We start from the raw sequence: 23,339 nt of genomic DNA on the forward strand, positions 1-23,339 counted from the left end.
ATAAAGTAAGTGCTGTATTTGCAGTGCTGTGGATCAAATTCTTCTATATTACAATTTTATTCCAACAAGAAGTACTGTGGGCAATTAAAAGAAAACACATAATTGCTCATATACAGTAGATAGGTCATCATTTACTCAGTTGGATCTTGGACACCTACTGGCTTTGAGCTCTACTGTACTGGCGTAAATTATAAGTGAAAAACTGATAAGCTTTATTTATATGGCACATTTTAAAGAAAGTTACAAAAATAGAAAAGTTAAAACAAAACAGCTGTAAAATTCAGCCTTTCATTACTTATTTTCTAAATGTAACTTACTGATTTATGGTCATTTTCATACATTGACCTGTAAATCCAAATGTGTGATAACATCTTAGGGACCCACAGGAGAAACTGGTCCCGTCGGTGAGAGAGGCCACCCTGGACCTCCTGGCCCACCTGGAGAGCAGGGTCTTCCAGGTGCTGCTGGCAAGGAGGGAGCCAAAGTATGTATATTGGATTCCCTTTAATTTTACTTTTCCAATTTATTTTAGATATCATATAATAGCAAACTATGCTTTTCTAGCATCTAACACTTTTACACACTAACCTTCTGAAAACACTCAAAAACAAACAAGAAAAGCGGCCTTGGCTTTTTATGTAAACTGAAGAAGAGGATGCTCATGACATTGATAGGAAGTTCAAGAGGGTATACACGGGCTGCAAATTAAACCTACACATTGTTCTACATTATTTGATTTTGCAGACTGAGCCAGCTGTCCTCATAAATACTTTTGGGGGGCATACAATGCTTGATAGATTACATATTCCTTTGATAACACTGTGAGAGTGTGGGATGTGAAACACATCCCAGCAATCACCCGACTATCACCATTGCTCTCTATGCTAGACAGTGCAAAATTGCAGGAAGTGACTGCTGAAGATACAGAGGCTGAGATTTGAGCAGTGTCTGGCTACGTTCTCTCACTGGGCCTCCCTGCTCGAGAAGTGAGTGCCCATTAGGAGCAGACAGCAGGCATTTTGTAGAAGTATGGGCTGCTCCTAACCAACCCCCTGATTCCCAGGGCCACTCAGCATACCCTGCTCCTCAACCCCCACAACCCTCAAATCCTCATGTGTTCTTCTTTCATTTTCTTCCTGTCTTCCCCAAGCAGACAGTTTAATCAAGTCTGTCGGCTAACTCCAAACCCTGTGCCAGTCAGGTCTACTCCGTTCAGACCTGCGCATCAGTATGCCAGGGACACTTTGAAGAGACCTTGGCAGCAGAGCCCAAATCCTCTTATACCTCTCAAGCCCACTCTTCTCTGCCTCCCTGTTTGCAGATAAAGTCAGCCTGCCAGCACTAAAGAAGAGAAAACGAAGCCAGAAGTTACTTTTTCTGAAGTCAAATGTCCTTGTTTTAGAATTGCACCATATAAAAGAAAAAGAAAAAGAAACAAACCAGAATAAAAATCTGTACTCAGTGAGGATGCAGTACAAAGTTTTTTTTCTTGTAGGCAGAACACAAAAGAACTTCTGAAGGAGATGTCTTATGTTAGGGAAGGGTTGAGTTTGTGCCCCAGAAGGATGTGAACTTTGTCTTTTTTCTCTGTTTTTTTGGTTTTTGTTTTGCTTCATTGTAGCAAGAAACTGGCTGCTGGAGTGGAGTACTCTTGATTTTTGATTTTGTTTTTAAAATCTGACTGAAGTCTTTATGTTTCATATTGTGCCTGATGATGCAAAAGCAATACTGCATTGGTATTAAGAGTTATTTATTGACTGTGTAATGACAGTACTAATGAATCCACAGGAAACGTGTGTCTGTAAAACTAATTGCATCTAATAGCTCATGATGGCTGTCAGTTTTGAAACAGGTTCACTCCTGTCCCTGCTGGGGAGTTCAGAGGCATTAGTACATATATTTGCTCATTTTCCCAGTACTATGTATCTCTCCCTCTCTCTGCCCCCTGCTACTCAGCAGCCAGCACTGCAGTATAGTCCTTTTTTAAATGCATAAATGGCTGCAATACATATTCCACCAGTGACTTGGTCATTTCATAAGTTTCTCAATTTCAAGGTTTTCTTTGTAGTGCAACTAAAAATCCCTTGGGTTTATTTTCATATGTGTTGCATCTCCAAACCCATACTAACATCATCACTTCCTATGCAGTAAAGTTACATTAGCAGTTGTTATGTAGATGATGTAGTTTTGTGTAAAAATCTCTATATATATATCAAACATACCAAAACAGTAATTGTAAGTCTTTTTCATTACAAGGACATACTCCTGCAGTAAAGCATGAAGACCTTTTCAGACTGAGACTATATGAAGAGTGAAGCTATTAAATACTTTTCTATGGAAAGTGAGCTTTTATTATTCAGCAACAGTGCCTGAATTAATCTTTGTGAATGGTGACAGATGGTTCATCTTTTATAACAGTCTTAATGTAAAAAATAAGTATGGTACAGGAAAGTTTCCAATGACACATTTGTAGTTATACACAAAAATTAATGCAACATTTTGAATTATAGTAAGTCCAATTAAACACATGTTATTGCCTGTATAGGGTGATCCTGGGCCACAGGGATCCCCTGGTAAAGACGGTCCCCCAGGTCTTCGTGGCTTCCCTGGAGAGAGAGGTTTACCCGGTGCCCCGGTAAGTGCTCCATTTCACCTGCATCTATTCATCATCATCAGTTTTCCTTTACACGTGTTTGCTAGTAGAAAGTGACAGAACATAGCTACATAATAAATTAACCAGCATCTATCTAGAGCAAGTCACTTCATTACAGACTCCGGCCCCGCAATTCACACCAAGTGATCAATCCGATGCAGAGGAAATCCAAAGCGACATTTTACAAATGAACAGGCGTGCCTCGGCATTGCTCTGCTGCCACCGACGGCGCTGTTTTAACAGCCGCAATGGATGTTGGGCCTGTATTACAGAATTGGGAATTGTTGATTAGGGGTTCATTTGTAAAAGTTTAACCCAAACATTTTTTCTTGTGGGGAGGGCAAAGTTATGTGCTGTTTCTATATACATTATTTACCTAATAAATTATTAAGTGAGAAATGTTGGCAATTAGACTGGGTTATCTGGGAATGGATACACTGCAGGGAGAGGAAGTGTTGTGCTTCCTCCATCCTCAAGGTCAGTCGGGCTCTGCAGGACAGCATCACCACTGATTGTTTTCTGCCATTGTAATTTACTCCAGCAAACAGCCAGAGCCAGCAAAAACTCATTACCCATACTGCTATGTGTTCTTTTGTGGCCCACTGGGGAGCTGCACATGCACATGATGGGAACTGACAAATATATAAAACAGCACACATGCGTCTAGCCTATTATGCACACCCCTGCATGGGCAAAACTGAATTTACAAGCTTGCATATGCAGAACAAGATGGAGAAAATTGTATGCACCCATACAATAGCTTACAACTTTAAGCAGCCATCTATCTGCAAAAGAATCCCACTGCACTTTCCCTGCAGTGTTCACAACAACACGATTATAGATGAAATGTGTTTTTTTGAAGTGTTGTATATTGTGACTGAGATATGTATTACAGATATTAGATTTACAATACACTAGCAATCTATAGCTTTGGCCTTTGATTTGTGTTTACTAGGATGAAAATCTCAGCGCTCAGCTGTAGTGGAGATTGGCTTGGTTAAATGCAATTAAAACACAAAGTTCAACAGCTGTGTGAAGGTATTTATGTCTCTTGTTCCACCTCAGGGCCCTGCTGGTCTGAAGGGAGGAGAGGGTCCCCAGGGTCCACCTGGTCCTGTTGTAAGTACAGTGTTACCTGAGAGCTATGTAAAGATAACTGTTTTTATGCTCTCTGGATTATGTTGGTTTGCATGCCATTTATATTATCATCTTAGATTCTTCTAGATAGTTATTCTAGATAGTTCCACACTATACATTTGAAGTATTATTAAGACTTGAATATTCAAATATTACCCATGTTGAGACTGTAGTATGTTCTTTTTGAGCGGATCGTGCCACACTGCACACAAACATATTCTGCTGATGCCCATTGTGTCATCATGACACTTGCGTAACACAGTACTGGCTAAATAGAATATAAACCAGATTTAAGTTTTTTTTATTTATTTACATATTTAGGGTTATTGTTATGTTGATCGTTATAGTGTTTTAAGTTTGATTAGTGTAGAACAGCCTCAGTAAGACAAAACTACCAGTCATTTGTATGAATGTATCATTTAAAAAAAGAAGATGCATCCCTGTCTCCATATAAAGCATTTGTTCAATAAAAACAGAGTCTAAATGATCTGTTTGGCCTTTATACTCAGAGTTTTTATGTTGTGTTTCTGTAAACAAAATTAGTGTGCATGCAGGTTGGTTCACTGCATCGATAATATAAAACAAAAAGTGCTGAGTGTCATTCATAATCATGTTTTATGGATAGAGCTGGACACTGAGTAGAATAATATATATGCAACAGAAGTCTGTTTCATTTTGTAATGCAGCTGCAGGTGAGAGTTGCTCTGGGCTTGGAGAACCACTAAGACATCAGCTCCCTGACAGGAGATAATGCTGACTACTTTCAATGAGCTTTGCTCTCTTTTAGAACTTGCCACCTGATACTGCATGTTTCTGCTAATGTTTTCACACTTTTTGTTTTAAAAAGAGGGGTTTGTGTGTAGCTGTGTATCTATTGATATATTATTAACAGAAAGACACAGTGGGGTCTTTCTTTGCCAGTTCCCTAATGTCCTCAGTGTTTGTTCAGTGCAAACAGGCCAACAAAACTGAAATCTTTAAAAAATCCTTCCGTCTTGTGCTCATGCTTACAGGGTTCTCCCGGTGAGAGAGGTGCTGCTGGCCCAGGAGGTCCAATTGGCCCATCTGGTAGACCTGGCCCTCAGGGTCCCCCAGGTCCCGCTGGAGAGAAGGGAGCACCTGTAAGTGTTACTTTGCTCCTAAAGCTTCATTCTTCTTGTCCTTTCTTTGGTCACCAATTTTCAGAATATAATTAAAAGACATTTCTGTCTTCTTATAGGGTGAGAAGGGGCCTCAAGGTCCAGCTGGTCGTGATGGTGTCCAGGGTCCTGTAGGTCTGCCTGGACCTGCTGGACCCCAGGGCCCACCTGGTGAGGATGGTGACAAGGTCAGTTACCTACATTCAGCACCACCAATTTCATCCTGTTACAGCTGCTTGTGTTCCCTAAGTGGGGCATGTGGGTAAATCAGTCATTTTCCCATATTAATCTGCAACAAAAATATATTCCTCTTTTTCTAACTGTTGCTTATCCATCTTCATAAACAGATGTAGCAGAAAGCACAATTACAGGAGATGCTGTTGCATCATTCATTTCTTGTAATTATTATGGCCTTTAGGGTTACTATCAGATATTCTATAAAAGCTGCCAAACAAATGCTCATGCAGAGATTTGCAGTGCAGTAACTTAGACTGACAAAATACATTTCTGTACTTGTATATGCATAGGGTGAACTCTCGGGAAATAAAGTGCCTAATTGCACCTTGACAGGAAGCACTTACTTTCTTCTTGAACCTCATTCTTCCATTACACAAAATTAGATTAAGAATGAAACTTGTCACCGTGTATTAAATGCTGTAATTTATCTTTAATTGAAACTGGGAATGAAAACAATATTCAGCCTAACCTAACCATTTTCTGATATTCCACCTTAATATCGAGAACAAATATTATACATATGCATACCTTTATGGCCCTCAGAAAGGTTGACATAGTTAGTTTCAGGTCTAAAAATTAGTCCCGGGAGTGCATTTGTGCAGACTGTCGGTATACCCTCTCACCATTACAGTTATAGATAATGTATATTTCTGTTAAGCTGAGGTTTTCAATGATTTTGCAATAACAGAATGTAGTATCGTGCTCATTTAGAAGTCTTAAATCTTACATTTGGTGTTTGGGCTTGAATTTGCAAATATGCAGAGAAGAAGAATATCAGCACTAGCTGATAACTATTATTGTTGTTGTTTATTGTTGGGTTTGGGACATGTTTTGGTTATTAGTCAAGTCACTGATATTGTAGTCATTTTTCATTATCTCAAAAATTGACTGTGTGTGTGTTTCTTTACCAGGGAGAAGTTGGAGAACCAGGTCAGAAAGGAAGCAAAGCTGACAAGGGAGAACAGGTAGGTGATACAGAACATTTATATCCATCCTTCTTCAAAATAAAAAATAGCCTGTTAGACTTCTACTCAGGAAGTGATTCGTGGGTGCTTGGATTTTTCTTTGACTCTGTGGGGATGTGCATTTTGGTGGCATTATTTTCACTGTATGTTTCAGGGTCCTCCTGGTCCAGCCGGTCTCCAAGGTCCTGTAGGCGCTCCTGGTCCTGCTGTAAGTACTGACAAAGAATGAGAAGTTAAACCTGAGCAGGAGGTCACAGCAGCACTGTTCAAATTTTCGCTTTTGTTTGTTGTTAATAAGGGAGGTGATGGAGAGCCTGGTCCCAGAGGACAACAGGGCATGTTCGGACAGAAGGGAGATGAGGGCTCCAGAGGTTTCCCTGGACCTCCTGGTCCTATTGGTCTGCAGGTTTGTGCCATAACTATGAATACAAATTGTAAGATATATATATATATATATATATATATATATATATATATATATATATATATATATATATATATATATATATATATATATATATTCTTTGTCTTATAGCTGTCACACAGGATAATATTCATGTTATTTTCAGCGTCATTCTGTCTGCCTGTAATAGTGTGTCTAATGATGTCACACGTTATAGTCAGAAACACTCATTTACCTTTTTTAACTACACTGTGACCTTCAGGTTACAAGCTACAGTGAGACACAAACAAATTCATATTTACACCATTGCTTAAGCACTTTAATTGGATCTGGAATGTCACGTCCAGTAAACTTGCTTTGACCTGCAACGATTGCACCTCTCACCTCCATTCAACGGCAAAATCCCTTTTTTCATCATGGCCTGGCTTCTCTGTGCAGTGCCAGTCTCAGCCCCCGCAAAGAATTCATAAAAACCAACGAGGCCCACCAGTGCGTGTTTTGCAAAATAGATTATTATCAGTGGCGTACTTTTCTTTTGTATGTATTCATTGGTGAGGGTTATTCATCCAAGGAAATACTTGAGGCCAGACTGAAGTTATTGGGGGCATTTTAAAAACCCAACACTTTGACACAAAAAGGTACACATAAACTTTAATGATGTTTTCCTGAACTATGATAATATTCTAACGAGGTACGACCTTTCCCATTGATAGACCTCATTTCTTTGTAATTATCTGTTTATTAGTAATCAACTTCTTAAGCTAGACGTGTTGGGCATTTACTGCAGAGATTGGGGTCATTGTCTTGATCAAATTACATAGACTGCTATTTATCAATCCGAGGTGCTATCCTGTCTCTGCAGGATTTTATTCAATGGACTTTTAATTGGGAGTAATTCACTTCCCATCACGATTCCATTAATTGCATGGACTGACCCACTCCAATAGCCTGGCCCTCATTGAGCACATTTACTATTCTACATAATGAGTAGCACTGCTAATGATCTTAGACTAGACGGGACCTTTACACAGATTATATTACTCAGCACAGGAGACATTAGCATGCATCCACACACCGTTTTTTCAGCACCCAGTGAGCACACACATGCTGAGATGCATGCATGCACAAGCTCAAAACAGTCAGCACAGGGTCTTCGTTTTCGTTGTGTGTCCTCAGTGTAATGTGGGGAGAAATAAATTCTTTGATCTCCCCCAGCAAACCTCCACCACTCACTCACGATCAACTCCTAAATCACACAGAAGCAAAGCAACCTTCAGCAGTGATATCGTGGCAATTACTGGTAGAAATGTCACAGATCAAAAACACATATGAGGTCTGGACCACGCAGCTTATTTTACAAGAATGAGTGAGCAGGATTTGTGCCTGCACCTTGGAATAAGGATGGACAAGTTACTGACTGCAAAAAGGAGAAAGAAATAATAGATCAGTGCTCTCTTACATGTCTGCAGAGCTGCAGGAAGAATTGTAGAATAGAAACATGACACCTTCACCGAAGAATTCATAAGGGAGCTTAAGCCCCCCGTTTTGCTCAGGCAACAAGTACGTAACATAGAGTCTAACAAATTCAACCTTTTAGGGCAGCAGTTTTCCTTGACTTTACTGATCATACTCACTGGATATTTAATTGAACACAGACAGCAGGTGAAAAATGAATTCAAGTAATTCATTTGTGCACATTTGGCTCACAGATACATTTAATATTTTACAGCATCACTGCATCAGTAGCATCAGCCGTTGTGACTACAGTTAACAACTCTAGTAAAATGATTGTTTTATTTTCTAATAACATGATCATTTATTCATTTTATTTGTCCACAGGGGCTTCCAGGACCTCCTGGGGAAAAGGGTGAGAACGGCGATGTTGGACCTATGGTAAGAGAAAAACCACTCGATATGTGTTAGTACTTATAAAAGTTTGTTAAATACACTGTAACAACTCTCTGACTCTTTCCTGCAGGGCCCCCCTGGTCCACCTGGTCCCAGAGGTCCTCAGGGTCCTAGTGGAGCTGATGTACGTACAAATAGTTATTAACAACTGTACAAAGTACAACTATACTCATACGCATACTAGACTGTGTCTTCTTTTTTTTAAACTTCTATCATTTTACATTGTGAGGCCTTTATATCATTACTTGTCCTTCCCTGTGGTGATTGATGATGATTTATCTCTTTCCTGCTGCAGGGTCCACAAGGTCCTCCAGGTGGTGTGGGCCCCATGGGATCTGTAGGTGAGAAGGTAAGAATCAAAACTTGGCACCCCAGTGTTTTGTGCCTGCACTGAAGGATGTTAGGCACTGAGACTGAATTAGAGTCTGTTACACCTTCCAGCCAACTTCAGACAACCCAGTCACCTTCTTGCTTTTTAACACCATGTGTTCATTTCAGTATGTTTTTTATGACTTAGAGCTTGGACACAATGTCGTTTTTTAAAAAAAAAAAAAAAGTTTATAGCACTTCCAGGACTAGGACTACAAATACTTTGAATGTAGTAGCACATTATTAGTCAGCTACAGTTATAGACTTAATAGAGTTATATTGTCAGTTATTATTGTCAGAATAAATAATGATGTTATTACTAATATCATTATTTATTCTGACAATAACACTTATTCTCATGTATGACTTACGCAGTTATCGCTCAATTTCAGACATCAAATCTGAATTTGGAAAAAGAAAAGTGTGATATTGAAGATTTATTTGTTTTGACACTGACATTTGTCTAACCACAGGGTGAGCAAGGTGAGGCTGGAAACCCAGGACCACCTGGAGAGCCTGGAACTAAGGTAAGTAAGCTCTTGTTTTTGTTTTCTGTCAAGCTAAATATGTGTTGCTAATGTGTATTTGTGTCACTGTGTTACATGTTACATGTTTACACGCTGGACCATGCTTATCGACATACATTCAGTATTTTACTGTAGATTCTGTAGCGTGATTGTAGGGCCCGTCTTTAAAATGGATAAACTCACTTTGTGCACACTATTGCATTTGAATGGTGACAAGGAAAAAAAACAAGACTCAGTAACTTTTGGTATGTTTACCACTAACTCCAACCTAATGAGGAGGTGTTTTTGTTTGTTGTTTGTACGTGACACTGTGTATTCATCACCATGATAGTAATTGTTCCTCACATTTAAGCTGGTAGTTCATCTCAGCACGACTCTTCTGCTTTGCACCCTGCATCCACATAACCCGCCAAGCTGAGTCTCTTCCTCTTAAGACGCAGCCTAATTAGCAGGAGGATCTGCACACTGCTTTTGACCTTATGAACAATGATTGCAGCAACCCTGAATCAAAGTTGCCTTTAAAACATCAGACATCCGTGTTAATGCAGCTTAAGTTGTGATTTGTCCTTCTTGATAGTTACATTGGGGCTGTTGCACAAGAAATCGGAAGTGCTCTTCAGTGCCATACTTGTTTGGAGTTACTTCTAAAAGCTTTAAACTCATTAACGTACTGCAGTCATACACTTGACCTTGTTGTTGTCGAAGAAAAACACCCATCAGTGTTTGCTTTTTAGCTCTGCAGCTTAATTTATCATTATTGAGGTACAACAGCAGATTGAAAAGTTGTAAAAAAGTGTGATTATAGGTGTCTGTAATGCCCTCTATTAGTTCCTCATTAAATTGCTGGTGTGACAGTTTCAGAGTTAGAGTGCAGTTTACGTTCCTATCATAAGCAATAGTGTTGGTTTAGTTAGTATAAAATAAATCTAAATCTAGCTGTCATCCTGTTTGCTTTGCTATATTAAGAAATGAAACAGTAGTGGACTATATGAGTTTCTTTCTTTCTTTGCTTGTTTCCACATCTTAATTGAACTCATCTTACTTTAAGAAATGTTGCAGAAACCAAGGACATTAATTACCAACTCGTACGCTCAAAAACATTATTTTTCACCCTCATAAACATGAAGCAAAAAGTAAAAATAGCCTGAAATGTGTAAAAGTAAAGATTTATTTGCTCAAATTATTGATCAGTAAGGATCTTTGTTTAAACTGACACTATACTGACCAGATTCCATTAAAGTTACAATCAAATTACTTTCAAGTCAGAATTTTCAGAATCAAAGATTGTTTCGCATGTATCCAAATCTTCTCCAGATTTCTCACCAAATCAGCTTTAATCCTTTACAGCACTTAACAGCTGGACTTGCAAATAATAGTTTGAAAACTTGAAAATCATAACCAGCATATTTTTTCATCAGGGAGGTTTTAAAATATCTATATAATTTAAATAAGGCTTTTAAAAAATAAATATGTTGGACTTCATGTCACATCAGTGTTGTTGACCATCCAGGGTTGCTGTGCTCTGTTACCAACACGGGGATGATCTTTGGATCCAGTTTCTCTCAGCAGCCTCTGACTGCTTGTCTGTTTTTATCACCCCATCCTGTTCAGTGTCAGCCTTGGAAGAAAAAAATGCCCCCTCTTGTGGAATTGATGTAATGAATGCCCTCCCTTGCCCCCCATCACTACAGGGACCTAAAGGTGAGAGGGGAGAGAAAGGAGAAGCTGGCCCCCCTGGAGCTGCTGGACCTGCTGGTGCCAAAGGACCCCCTGGAGATGATGGCCCCAAGGGCAACCCTGTACGTGTGGCACATACTCTCAATATCTCTATAAGAGTTTTTTTTTTAGGATTGACTCAGACAAGCTTAAATTTACTGCTCTAAAGGAAATATCTCTTGCAGCCATAAGGCAGGCAATTTTAGCCTAGAACATATTCAAGAGCTAAAAAGCCTTTTTATTGATGGAGATTATATTTTATGCCTGCATAGAAATGGGATGCAGTGAAGCCTTTTCTCAAAGATTTGCAACATTATCATTAAGTCCATCATATTTCCTTCAGAGGCTGTAACCAAGTACACCAAGTCTAAATCACTGTCAAAATTACTAACCATGTCCTTAATGCTTAAAGCCAGGAAAATTATGTCTTTTTTTAAACACTGATGCATCTCATCATCTTATTTCTTTCTTCCAAAGGGTCCTGTTGGATTCCCTGGAGACCCTGGCCCTCCTGGAGAGCCAGGTGTAGCTGTAAGTATGAAATCCTTATGTTAGCCCTATATAGAGTACAGAGTATGTATAACTCTGTTCCAAGTGGATCATGTTTAATGCAAGAATTAAAGAGTATGGTCCTAATGGATATTCCAGTGTCAGACTAATCTCTAATGTCGTTTTTGCAGGGCACTGATGGAGAACCAGGAGAGAAAGGAGAGGATGGAGAGGCTGGTCAACCGGTAAGTTGACACTTTTTTATAATTTGGAATGAAGAAATGACTGCGTGACCTTATATCACGTATAGCATTTGGTACACTTGGTGCAAGCACATCATATGAGGACATCAGCTTAATAGTCAGTTTCTCTGTCACAGTGCTTTTATTATTTTTTAGTTTTATATTAGACTTTAGTACTCCACCACAAGTTTGCCACTAAATGCTCTAATTATATTTAGTGAGTAAATAATTTACACTGCGGCATTTTAATTCATGCTAGTTACCTCATACGTACGGGTGTAGGGTAAATGGACTTATCTGCTTTGTAGATTCATTAAGTATAATTATAAATAAAATCCACGTATTAATGTGCTGGCCCCGTGTAAAGTGCAACGAATGACAACTCTGAATATTTATGGATGTAAATAAGCCTTTATCATTGGCAGAGAAAAACTCGACCGATGTTACATATTCTGTTTTTTTTTTTTTGGTTTGTTTGTTTATGAAGCCGGTTTGCATCTTTGAACGCTGCAGTGAAATATGTTGATTTAGAAGGTATATTAATACATAATGTGAACTTCATATGATGGCTTCCCCTTCTTTGAAATCAGATCTACACACCATGACTTTTGTATTTATATGTCAATGTGCAGTCATCCCAAAAATGAGCTGATTAACACTGAATATTTACCAGTTTGAATGTTTAAAAAAATACTCTGATTGTCTGCAATTAACTCAGAGATAATTGGATGAAAGTATCTCAGGGAACACAGTGTGTATTATTTCAAGCAGTGCTGTGCACCATCCAACTTTGGGTCTGGGTGTAACTCTTACAGATTATCGAGGGGTTTAGTATTCCCAAAATGTGTATTCGGCCTCTGTGTTATTATCCTTCTGGCTGTGCTTTCATAACAATTCATAATCAGTACAGATTTACTTGTTAATGCAAACTGTTAATAGTGTTTCTCTGTTTTCTTTTGTTTTTTGGCTTGCTTCTTTTAGGGACCTCCAGGTCCATCAGGAGAAGCCGGCCCACCTGGACCACCTGGCAAGAGAGTAAGTCTGAGGCAGTTAAAACTCTTTTCAAAGTGTTTGCATCACTGGTATGGTTCCAGCTACGATCCACAATCGACCAATCGGATGGTCCCATTGTTACAGTTTTCATTGCTGACTAACGCTTTCATTAGCTATAACATCTTAACTTATTATGCTCATTTGAGATGTGTATTAGGTCGTTTTTATAATAGATAAAGGAGGTGGGATTTCTGTTGGCACTGTACAAAGCCTCTTTAGCCAGCGGGCGAGTGTTCTTCCTTGCTTTGCGACAACTCCTCCTCAACAGCTCAATTTTGGCAGTAAAGCCCGGAGGGACTCATTTTCATTAAAAGTAGAATGGGGACAACAAAGTGGGAGATTTAAGGGGTCGGGGCGTTACGCTGTCTGCGAAGAGAAGCCGCCTTAAAGCCTACTGAGAGATGAACGTCAGGATGTGAAAATCATGAATCAATTTTTTTTTTTCTTAGCAAGAAATTGGAAAGGCTTACCGAAAAAATTGCTGGGAAGGGGAGAAAAAAAAAGCGAGAATCTGTGGGTTCCAAACTCATTTAGGTCCATATGGCAGAAAGAGCAAAAGCGAAAGAGAGATATAGCGAGTCTGACACACTATTGATCCATGGGTGCTAGACTGACAGGCGGAGCAAAACAAAAACATGGACATGGAAAAATTGCTAGGATGTTATTAAAAGAGAAGAGCTGAGTGATGTCAAGGCCAGGACAGTGCACAACAACCAGTCAAAGTATGTGTGACAGCTGAGATTTGTCACCACTGCGATTTTGGCTGCCATAATAGAGGATTTCAACATTGGGAGAATCTTCTCAAGGTTGCAGGTCTGATTTAAAATGTAAAAAAAAAAAAAAAAAAACATATAGCCACACTAAAAGACAATGTGAAGCAGATGTCCCTCATATACTTCATGAGGCTGAGATGTCGGTGAAAAATATGAAAGCCGATAAATTGCTGAACAGAATTTGCAGTTCAAAGATTGAACATTAACATATTTTCAATCCCACATGAAACTTAAAGTCCACATGAAAATGAGCAGCTTTTCTCCTGAATTTGAAAGAAAAGTTACAATCTTGAGTGCCTCCCTGCATTTCAAAGAAAAGCACTGGGCTTCGGTCCAATGGGATAAAAAAAAAACATGTTGTGCATTTATAAACGAGGGTTGATTGCTTTTCTAATGTCTCCAGTCAAATTTATATTCCGAGTCTTTAGCATGGTATCGGCATATGCTGCACCTTAATGTCCTAGGGATTATAGTTAGGATAAGGGCCATTTTTCCCCCCACGCAGATCCTTGGTAGTCCATGCCCGGTCGCTCATACATAACTCCTCCTAACACTTTTTTGTATTTTCTCTACATTTGGCCTTTTAAAAATCTGCAACCGTCCTTAAATCGTTGTCTGCTTCAGCCTGTGATTCTTAATTAGTCGGTTGAACCTTTCCACAAATTTAGCTTCATTTATTCTTATAATGCGTTAATGCTGGAAATTTATTCACCTATGCTTCCTGAAAAAAGAGAGGTGGGAAAACTTATTAACCCCGTCTGGCTTTAATTCTTTTTATTTGGGTACAGGTCACAGCTTTTTAACTGGAACACTAATAATCTCTATCCTAAACACATGGCATATGACAAGGTGCTTTAGCAACCTTGACATAAACCTACTTATTGACTCTAGCTGCTGTATATTGTGCCACTACTGAAATGGTTCTTTGTGCTGATCAAGAGCCTGCCTCTTCATCACCAGTAAGAGGTGCACATCAGGAGGAGATGAAAGCGCCAAGACAGGAGGCAAGCTCACATTATAGGCTCTCAGTCAATAGCACTCAGGCTGCAGTCGGCCAGATCAGAGTGGAATTTGGATGGAGAGTGGATTTGAAGAGGGTGGAGTTGAAAGAAATCATTGTGGGCCTCGAAGAGCCTGACCAGAAAGATAAGACGATCCAACAACTGTTGGCTCTGACCGAAGACGCCTGTGTTTCTTAAAAGTGATTTTTTTTTCTGTTTTTAACATGGCTGATTGCAAATTATGGGAAGGCAGACACAGAAGAGTCATTCAGATAGATCTTTGCATAATAGACCTGTTGCACTTCTCACTGGATGATAGAGAAAGATCCACCCTGTTTGAAGAAAACATCCACCAAGAATTTCATTAGAAAGACAACTGACAAAAATTTCCAGCGATTCCCCTTTTGAGACCAAAATATGCATGATGATGCAGAGTTGCATGTAACTTGAAAAAAATGAGCCAACAGATAGAGTAACAACTTCTGTGAATAACTCTGATGTTCATTTCCTGTACGTGTTTGTGCAGTCTTCTTGTACAGTTGGCTTGTGCTGATGTTATGTCGGAATGCTGAAGCAGTGTACTATCATCCTCCTCAGGGACCTCCGGGGGCCGCTGGTGCAGAGGGCAGGCAAGGAGAGAAGGGCGCTAAGGTAGGAAAATCAATTCTTCCTTTGCAAAGTACAGCCGTCTCAGCAAGTCCCTCGGACTTCCTCCGCCCTCACTGCGCCCACATTGTGGAATTAAAATCGCAAAAAAAAGCGCTGAAGTCATTTAATTTCCATCGCAGATTAGATGGAAATTTATGAACGCAGTCTATTTGAGTAAAACCAAGATCCACTTGTTTCTCCTATTGTTCTGTGGCTTAATTTCGAGGCCTACAAAGAAAGTCAAGGCTATTTACGTATAGCCCTCAGGTATTCGTCAGTTATCATGCGTTTCTCTTTTTTGTACTCGCTGAAATTCCTCTTGAGTTTGCACTTGTTGTAAGCCAATTTCTTTGTTTCATCATTGTCTAAATGTACACACATACTCTGCTGCTTTGTGCATAGGCAAAATCATTTAACACCAGATGCTGCTTGCAACAAGACGCCTCTCTGTTTATGGATAACAGGGAGGATGTGGATGTTAACCTGAAGAAAATAATATTTTTTAATGCCAGTAGTGTTGCACACTTTGCATACATGTTTGATAATCACTGTTAATGAATGACTCTCTACGGTGTTCTTAAAACAGAGATTTGGCCTTAATTATCTGATTCCTGATCGAAAACATTGCAGATGTCATGCACAGTGGTCATAATAAATTCAGTAAAGTTGTTCTGACAGCTTTGCAATAAGCCTTTAATCTGTAAGTGCCTTGCAGCTCAGACATAGTTTATTTCCATGTGCTCTGTTTGCATAATGCTGTGTTTCAGATTACAGCTTGTCAGTATTCAGCTGTAGAACATGAGGACTTTATGTTCTCATGAGCTTTTTATTAAAACATGGCCAGAGTGACTTCCATCTATTGCGCCCATTTTCAACCTCGTGTAAAGCAGCAGCAACATAACTTTGAAAACTCAGGGTCTTTTTAATTTTATTCATTTATTTATATATGATTTTTTTACTGGCCCCCATTTACCCAGTCTAAAGACGAGATACTTTCTCGGCATAATTTAAAACTCAAAGCAGCCTGCAGTTGAAATTAGACTGTAGTGCTGAGTCGCTTCAGAAAAATACTTAATAAGCTAATAAGGTTGTGTGTGTGTGTTGCAGATCTCAAACGCCACACATTTTTTAATCTATCCCATTATATTACACACTGCTATTACACATTAAGACTTTTATGAATAACCAGCTATATACCACTGGTTTTGTCATGAATCTGTGGTGAGTGCTTGCAGGCTATGCTTACCTAAAAACTGTGTGCATGTTGATTTATTTGTTTGTTTTACTGCTTGTAGGCTCCAGGACACATTTCCTAAATTTCCTCAATGACTGAACACTTTGGACTAGCTACTTTAAAACCTGCATTTGCTCAACTGTACAAAACTTTGCTTAAGTTATACCATTAGATCATTTGTATGTCCACATACAGGGTGAGTCAGGTGTGGAGGGTCCAGCAGGTAAAACAGGACCAGTTGGCCCCCAGGGACCTCCAGGAAAACCTGGTCCAGAGGGTCTGCGTGGAATCCCTGGCCCTGTTGTAAGTTGAAGCTTCAGCAATGATGCCTTCCTGTTCATACGATATACTCCAGAGAGATACGCATAGAGATACGCATACTTAAACTAAGACTCACACTCACAGACACACTTTTTTCTAAAAAAAAAAAAAAAAAACAACTAAACTACGGCTAAGGCATGATGATAGACTTCATGGAATAATCAATACTCCCATTTGGCTTATACTTTAGTTTCGCTTGTTTATTCCAGCACACTTTTCTTCCCTGTTTGGGCTATTAATCATCATGCTGGGCACAGAAAATCAATGGCAGAGCAGAGAAAATACAGCAGCCTATAATGCTCACTACAATTGAATGGTTTTTCACAGGGTGAACAAGGAATGCCCGGCTCCCCAGGACAAGATGGCCCACCAGGTCCTATGGTTAGTATGCATAGCGTCCCCTACACTCTCCTGCCTTCTACTCTTGGCATTTATCTGTCTAACTAGAGCTGGTGTTGTTGGAAGGGGGTGTTTTTGAAACAGTGGTTTTTCTTGCTTCCAGACTTGCAGAAGTTAACTCACATTAGACTTGTTCCAGATTTGGTTGTTTAACAAAACCATAGCCTATGCCTTTAAATAATGGCTCAATTGAAAGTGTTTTCATCTGTTGTGTTGTTTCTTTGCTTCCCTCTCTGTGAAACGTGTGATTTTTGAGTCACTTATTTTGTTCCCTCTCATTTTGACACTCCAAGTTCTTTCTTACTCTGTCTTCCCTTTCTTTCTCTTTATTGCCTCATTTTTAAAAAAAAATCAAGTCTTGTAACTTTACAGTTTTGCTTGTACTGTCATGAGTTCTTTTCTCTTTTTTTGTTCGTCTCTGTGAAAATTGATTTTTAACTTCAGTTATTGTTCTTCAGGGTCCTCCCGGTCTTCCTGGCCTGAAAGGTGACCCGGGTTCTAAAGGTGAAAAGGTGAGCGTAGCACTTTCTTCTTCATCTGATTGCAGACTGGTTTCATTTCTCATCTTTGATATAGGAGATAACCCTATAATTAGAGAGAGGAACTTTGGGGCAGAAGTGAGTCAAGACTACAACTTCTACCCAGCTTCCATGCCTTTTGGAAATTATCAAAAGCAACAGATTTAATTAAGATGACAACTATACTCTTACATTAAAATGAACCGAAATGAGTTCTGTCATACTTTCTGTAAGGAAAAATGCCTTAAAGTGATTGAATATGCAGTTGAATGTGATGTATGACTGTAAATCTGTCTAAACTAAACACTGTCAAATTTGCTGATGAAATATAACTACAGAGGATATTCAGACAGCACACATTGCTAAGCTAAATTGCCTCCCACCCACTGACAGGGTCGGCTTGGGAGTGAGCAGTTTAAAAGTGCACAATTTAGGCACCGTGTTGCATGTTATCAATTTAGCGGGCCTGGTTAGAACTCACCGGTGTCTCAGTAATCATGTACTGGTGTTGTGAATTGGCCTGGCTCATGTTTGATTTTCAGAGAAGTTCTTTGGTGTGTGCTGTAAGAAAGGCATTCCAGTTTTAATCCCTGAGGATTTGTACTGTAATGAAACTTCACCCTTCGCAGCCTCCCACGTGCATTTTTGCGGATAAAAAAATAACTTCACCTTTGTCGGGAGATATGAAAATGTTTTTATGGTAGAGTTCACAAAGGGACATTTGTTTTCATCCTGCAGGGTCACCCAGGTTTGATTGGTCTGATTGGACCCCCTGGCGAGCAAGGAGAGAAGGGAGACCGAGGTTTGCCCGGGCCTCAAGGTTCTCCTGGTGGCAAGGGCGACGGTGTAAGTGATTGATGACTCTATTCCCACACTGGTCCACAGGCCACTTGCCCTGCACCTCTTGCCATTTTTAGCCCATTTGCCCTTCTACTGTGGCCACAGATCTTGCCACAGTCACTTGTTTTTGACTACAGCTTTTTACTAGAGCTCTGCAATGCACTGCACATCTCTTCTCTTGCTGTATCCAATACATTTGTCTCATTGGATTACTGATGCAAATTGCTTAAAATGTGTAGAGAAAACTGTATAATTATGGCTGTGAGGTGTTTAAACCAAACTCTTTAGTTGACACTGCATTAGCATGTAGAATATCAACATCATGGAAACGAGCAGTTCAAGTATATGAGCATCAACACTAGTATAGATATTCGTTGACGACTCATTAACACCGTGGTCAGTTTCTATGTGTGTGTGACACTGCTGTTATAATATCACACTGTGTGATGTGAAAAACGGCTTTCATTCTGAGCCACATCATTAAAAATCAGACTTCTTTTTTCTGGCTTTTCTACTTAAATAAGAAGCAGTACTGAAAGGAGGACATGACAGCCTTCATCCATTAAAAAACATACACACACTGCAGGATCACTGAATATGTTACATTTGTAACACACTCCACTGTAGTCTTCAGCCTGCCTTCGTTTAGTGATTTAAGGTGGTGTGCTGGTTATCTATCCTTGTGATACTGCACTGCCTCCTTTTATCAAAGCTAAAAAATGTAAACATTTTTATTCAGATTGGTATGTTTACTTTAAGGTCTGAGAAGCAACAGCCCTGTCACAAGTGCAGTGTTTGGCCACTTTTGATAGTTTTCTTTGAATGTCACTGGTTCTCTTATCGTATTTTTTTTTTTATGTCACCAATTATTCAAGCTTGACAGTAATTCTGTTTCCTGCAACGTTTTTGGTTGTTGTTTTGTTTTTCTTCTCAAATATATGTACCTTCTACTTCGATCTGATCTCATAACAGGGTATCGCTGGAGCCAGTGGTCCTCTTGGTCCCCCAGGCCCACCTGGTTTGCCCGTATGTTTGTTACTTATTCTACTTATATATTAATGTCATAACAGAATGACTTTGCTAAATTGCTGTACTGTGTTCTTTGTCATACAGGGTCCTCAAGGTCCCAAAGGAGCCAAGGGTTCAAGTGTGAGTACAAACCCATGTTTCTAATAATGCATTGCTGCTGCGACAATAAGCATTTACTTTAAATGGAGCTTTAATAACATGTTTGTATACTTTAAAGGGTCCTGCTGGTCCAAAAGGAGACACTGGTGCAATTGGTCCTCCTGGTCCTCCTGTGAGTCTTTCAAACTACTGTTTTCATTGTTTCCATTACCTTAAAGTTGTCACACCATCACTGTACAAAGTCTGTTGTATATTTTTATATTGTATGAAATCTAAAACACCTTACAGGGCCCACCAGGTGAAGCTATCCAGCCTCTGCCAATTCAGTCACCAAAGAAGACAAAGCGCTCCAGTGATATCCAGTCAGATGGTACCATCATGGATTATGGCGAGGGTATGGAGGACATTTTTGGCTCCCTCAACAACCTCAAGCAAGATATTGAACGCATGAAATACCCCATGGGCACCCAAAACAACCCCGCCAGGACATGTAAAGATCTGCAGCTCTGCCACCCAGAGTTTGCCGATGGTAAGTTTAAGCCCAGCAAGCTTTCGGCCTGAAAGGAAAACACACCCATGTTGTTGTCATGTTTCATAGGGATATGTATCAGCACAGAGAAGCAGACACCAGAGATTCTTCTCATGTTTTCAGATACTATTGCTCATCCTAACAGCCATTATTGTGACAAATGGATTCTCTATTGAAAAAAATAAAACCGGTTGATAACAGTGATTGGCAGACCTGCTCTCAAAGAATTACATTCATTAGTGAGCATTAGTGTTTGTTTGATAGCTCTTTGTATATCTCCTTTTTAAACCTTTGTGCCCTGTCTTTGCCTTATAATTAATGCATGAATTTTAGGCCGTCTCTCCTCTCGGTACAATGTGGGATTATCTGCTTCTAAAGCCTATAACCATAGCTGTTGCTGCGCAGTAGGTTTATTACTGCTGCTTTATTTCCTTTGAGGAATAAAATGTACCTTGGCTCAGGCATAAAAACCTCATTTAATCCAGCTGTGCGTGAGCCATGAAAATGAGCAACAAATTTTTACTTAAGGTAAAGAAATCAAGCACACTAACATTTGAAATTGAGCTTTCTGCAATTTTCTGTCGATGTAAGTTGAAGAGAAAACTTGGCTGTTCTTGGTTCTCTTCAGGTGAGTACTGGATTGACCCGAATCAAGGCTGCTCAGGGGATTCCTTCAAAGTCTACTGTAACTTCACTGCCGGAGGCGAAACCTGCATTTATCCAGATAAGAAGTCCAGTGGAGTAAGTAACTCAGGTTTTTACGAATTATTTCAAACTGACTATTGTTAATCATCCTTTCTAAATGACTATTAAGCCATTATGCTAAGACAATGACGCAACAGAAGGCACATCACAAGGCTGCCATTGTTATAAGAACTCGTTTGATCTGCTGCAGGTAGAAACCTGTTCAGATCTGATTTTGTGCAAGCACCTCAAACACCACCGAGAGACAAACACTACGCACAACTCAAGAAGTTTGTGAAAATGTTCTCTCGGAGATATAAGTTTTATCTTCTTTCCCGGATGATAAACTTTGATGCTATGCTTCAGGCATTGCTGTATACAGCAGAAATGTTCACATATTATGCCTGTGGTAATCTAAAATATTAATAAACTTTGTCTTTTTATTTTCCAAAGGTCAGAATATCTTCATGGCCCAAAGAAGTCCCAGGTTCATGGTTTAGTGAATTTAAGCGTGGTAAAATAGTAAGTTTTCTTTTTGTTTTCATTTCTCATCCATCTCTTAGAGATCTAACATAAACTGAAACATATTTAGTCAGCTGTTGGTTCAACAACATGATTCAGCACCTATTAAAAGTTTAAAAAAAAAAGCTTAGTTTGAATTTGGCTGCAAACGCTTTCAAAGTTGTCTCTTTGAGCAGTCCTGCTAGGTTTCAGTCACTCAGTCAAAGTCCCATTTTCACTTGGAAGTGTTCATTTATCCCAATTGCTGGATAAACTCCAGTGTGTCAAAACAGGGGCAAATACTCCAGGCGGTGTCCCATCATTGTGTTGTTTTAGCAAAAACTTCAATAGAAAAATGCAAAAACATGTTACCAGTTTTTTCCTTTGGGCAAGATTCACAGTTGTAATTGTAAAAAAATTATTTATTTTTAACGAAAGAAAGAAAGATTGATCTGATCTATATCAGATCAATATCACAAATGCAAGAAGTCAAGGAGTCAAAAAGGGACTTTTAGGGAGTAATGTAAATGTAACAGAGGTGCTGGAAGCACTGCACTGCTTTACAAGAAGATGACCTTGAGAGTGAAAGCAATCACATTTAAAGCAGGTATGGATTTGCTTTTTATGGGAGCATACACTGAAGTTTTTCATTGAACTTCAAAAACTTGCTTAGACAGTGACACCATCCATAAAATGGTTATTGTTGAAACATTTCTGTAACCAGACTATGCCATATACAGAAGAAAGTATCACTAAAACATCAGAGTGAAGCCGAGGAGAATTCTTCAGGATGTTAGCATGCCAGCTGTCCTCACTCTGTCCCCGGACAGTGAAAATCTCTCTCTAAACGTCGGCTATTTACTGTATTTACCAATGAAAGAAACAGGTTTGTCCCGCTCCATCAAACTGGTGTCATGGTTCATTCCACAACAGCGCAAAGGCTGGCTGTGACAGAAAATGACACGACTTTGAGGTATTGAAAGCACGGTGCATTTCCTGACATTGGACAGTGAGTGCTTTTAATGCACATGTTCAGACAAGAGTTACACAAAGTATCTGTCAGAACTGCGTCATGTCTAAAGGTCTTGTTTCTCTTGACGCTTTCCAAGAGAACAACACAGTGTCTACTGTAAACCATTTTCTACTATTTCTCATCTATGCAAATAGCTCTGTGACAGTTTGCTGCAGGAAAAATTTTATACCTTCATATACTCGTCATATTTTGTCTGCAAGTCTGTGCATGTGTATGGATGCTCTGCATCCATACTACATACATTACTATCCACATGAGTCTTTAAACTTAAAGTATTTAGGGATCTGAAGTTATTTTTCACATAGTTTGTACAATCTTGCATGGAGAGACAGAACATTTTGTTCTTGTTAAATAAGATCAGGTATCAGTCATCACATTTATTTAGATTTGTTTCACAAACTTTTGGTAATTGCTGCTCATTCTCTCTCTTTCCATCTCCGTCCAGTTTTCCTATGTCGACGCAGATGGGAACGCAATAAACATGGTACAAATGACCTTCCTCAGACTACTGACAGCCTCAGCCAGGCAAAACTTCACCTACAGCTGCCACCAGTCTGTGGCGTGGTACGACGCCTCTAGCGACAGCTACGACAAGGCGCTGCGTTTCTTGGGTGCCAATGATGAGGAGATGTCCTACGACAACAACCCTTACATCAAGGCCATCTCAGATGGATGCGAGGTAAGCTTGACCGCCTAAATAAGAATGTTTATTGTGGTGTATTAAATTAAAGATAAAGAGCATTCCTGCTCTGAATGGCTATAATCTCTGTTTGTTATCTAATTGAATAGAGCTATTTTATTCATTTATTTCATTTACTTAAAAGAGACAATGCAGTTTGACATGGTTCCAATACTGGGCTTTGTTGGACTTTTACATCCACAGTTGAATGAT

At 39.4% G+C, this 23,339-nt stretch overlaps 1 protein-coding gene across 3 annotated transcripts in view; it reads left to right on the forward strand.

The window, feature by feature from the left end:
- The window catches only part of col11a1a (collagen, type XI, alpha 1a), a 68,483-nt gene that overhangs the window by 43,435 nt on the left and 1,709 nt on the right, over positions 1-23,339 (forward strand). For all 3 annotated transcript variants that reach the window (XM_085172895.1, XM_085172896.1, XM_085172894.1), the window contains 28 exons: positions 377-484; positions 2,546-2,635; positions 3,719-3,772; positions 4,804-4,911; positions 5,010-5,117; positions 6,078-6,131; positions 6,286-6,339; positions 6,430-6,537; positions 8,374-8,427; positions 8,513-8,566; positions 8,738-8,791; positions 9,285-9,338; positions 11,030-11,137; positions 11,532-11,585; positions 11,735-11,788; positions 12,767-12,820; positions 15,210-15,263; positions 16,690-16,797; positions 17,143-17,196; positions 17,673-17,726; positions 18,471-18,578; positions 19,545-19,598; positions 19,686-19,721; positions 19,819-19,872; positions 19,989-20,229; positions 20,858-20,970; positions 21,367-21,435; positions 22,893-23,126. In XM_085172895.1, coding sequence (XP_085029021.1) covers positions 377-484; positions 2,546-2,635; positions 3,719-3,772; positions 4,804-4,911; positions 5,010-5,117; positions 6,078-6,131; positions 6,286-6,339; positions 6,430-6,537; positions 8,374-8,427; positions 8,513-8,566; positions 8,738-8,791; positions 9,285-9,338; positions 11,030-11,137; positions 11,532-11,585; positions 11,735-11,788; positions 12,767-12,820; positions 15,210-15,263; positions 16,690-16,797; positions 17,143-17,196; positions 17,673-17,726; positions 18,471-18,578; positions 19,545-19,598; positions 19,686-19,721; positions 19,819-19,872; positions 19,989-20,229; positions 20,858-20,970; positions 21,367-21,435; positions 22,893-23,126 — 2,349 coding nt within the window. The remainder of the gene's footprint in view (positions 1-376; positions 485-2,545; positions 2,636-3,718; positions 3,773-4,803; positions 4,912-5,009; positions 5,118-6,077; positions 6,132-6,285; positions 6,340-6,429; positions 6,538-8,373; positions 8,428-8,512; positions 8,567-8,737; positions 8,792-9,284; positions 9,339-11,029; positions 11,138-11,531; positions 11,586-11,734; positions 11,789-12,766; positions 12,821-15,209; positions 15,264-16,689; positions 16,798-17,142; positions 17,197-17,672; positions 17,727-18,470; positions 18,579-19,544; positions 19,599-19,685; positions 19,722-19,818; positions 19,873-19,988; positions 20,230-20,857; positions 20,971-21,366; positions 21,436-22,892; positions 23,127-23,339) is intronic.

Source organism: Neolamprologus multifasciatus, chromosome 9 (genome assembly GCF_963576455.1).
Source record: "Neolamprologus multifasciatus chromosome 9, fNeoMul1.2, whole genome shotgun sequence".
Taxonomy (NCBI): domain Eukaryota; kingdom Metazoa; phylum Chordata; class Actinopteri; order Cichliformes; family Cichlidae; genus Neolamprologus; species Neolamprologus multifasciatus.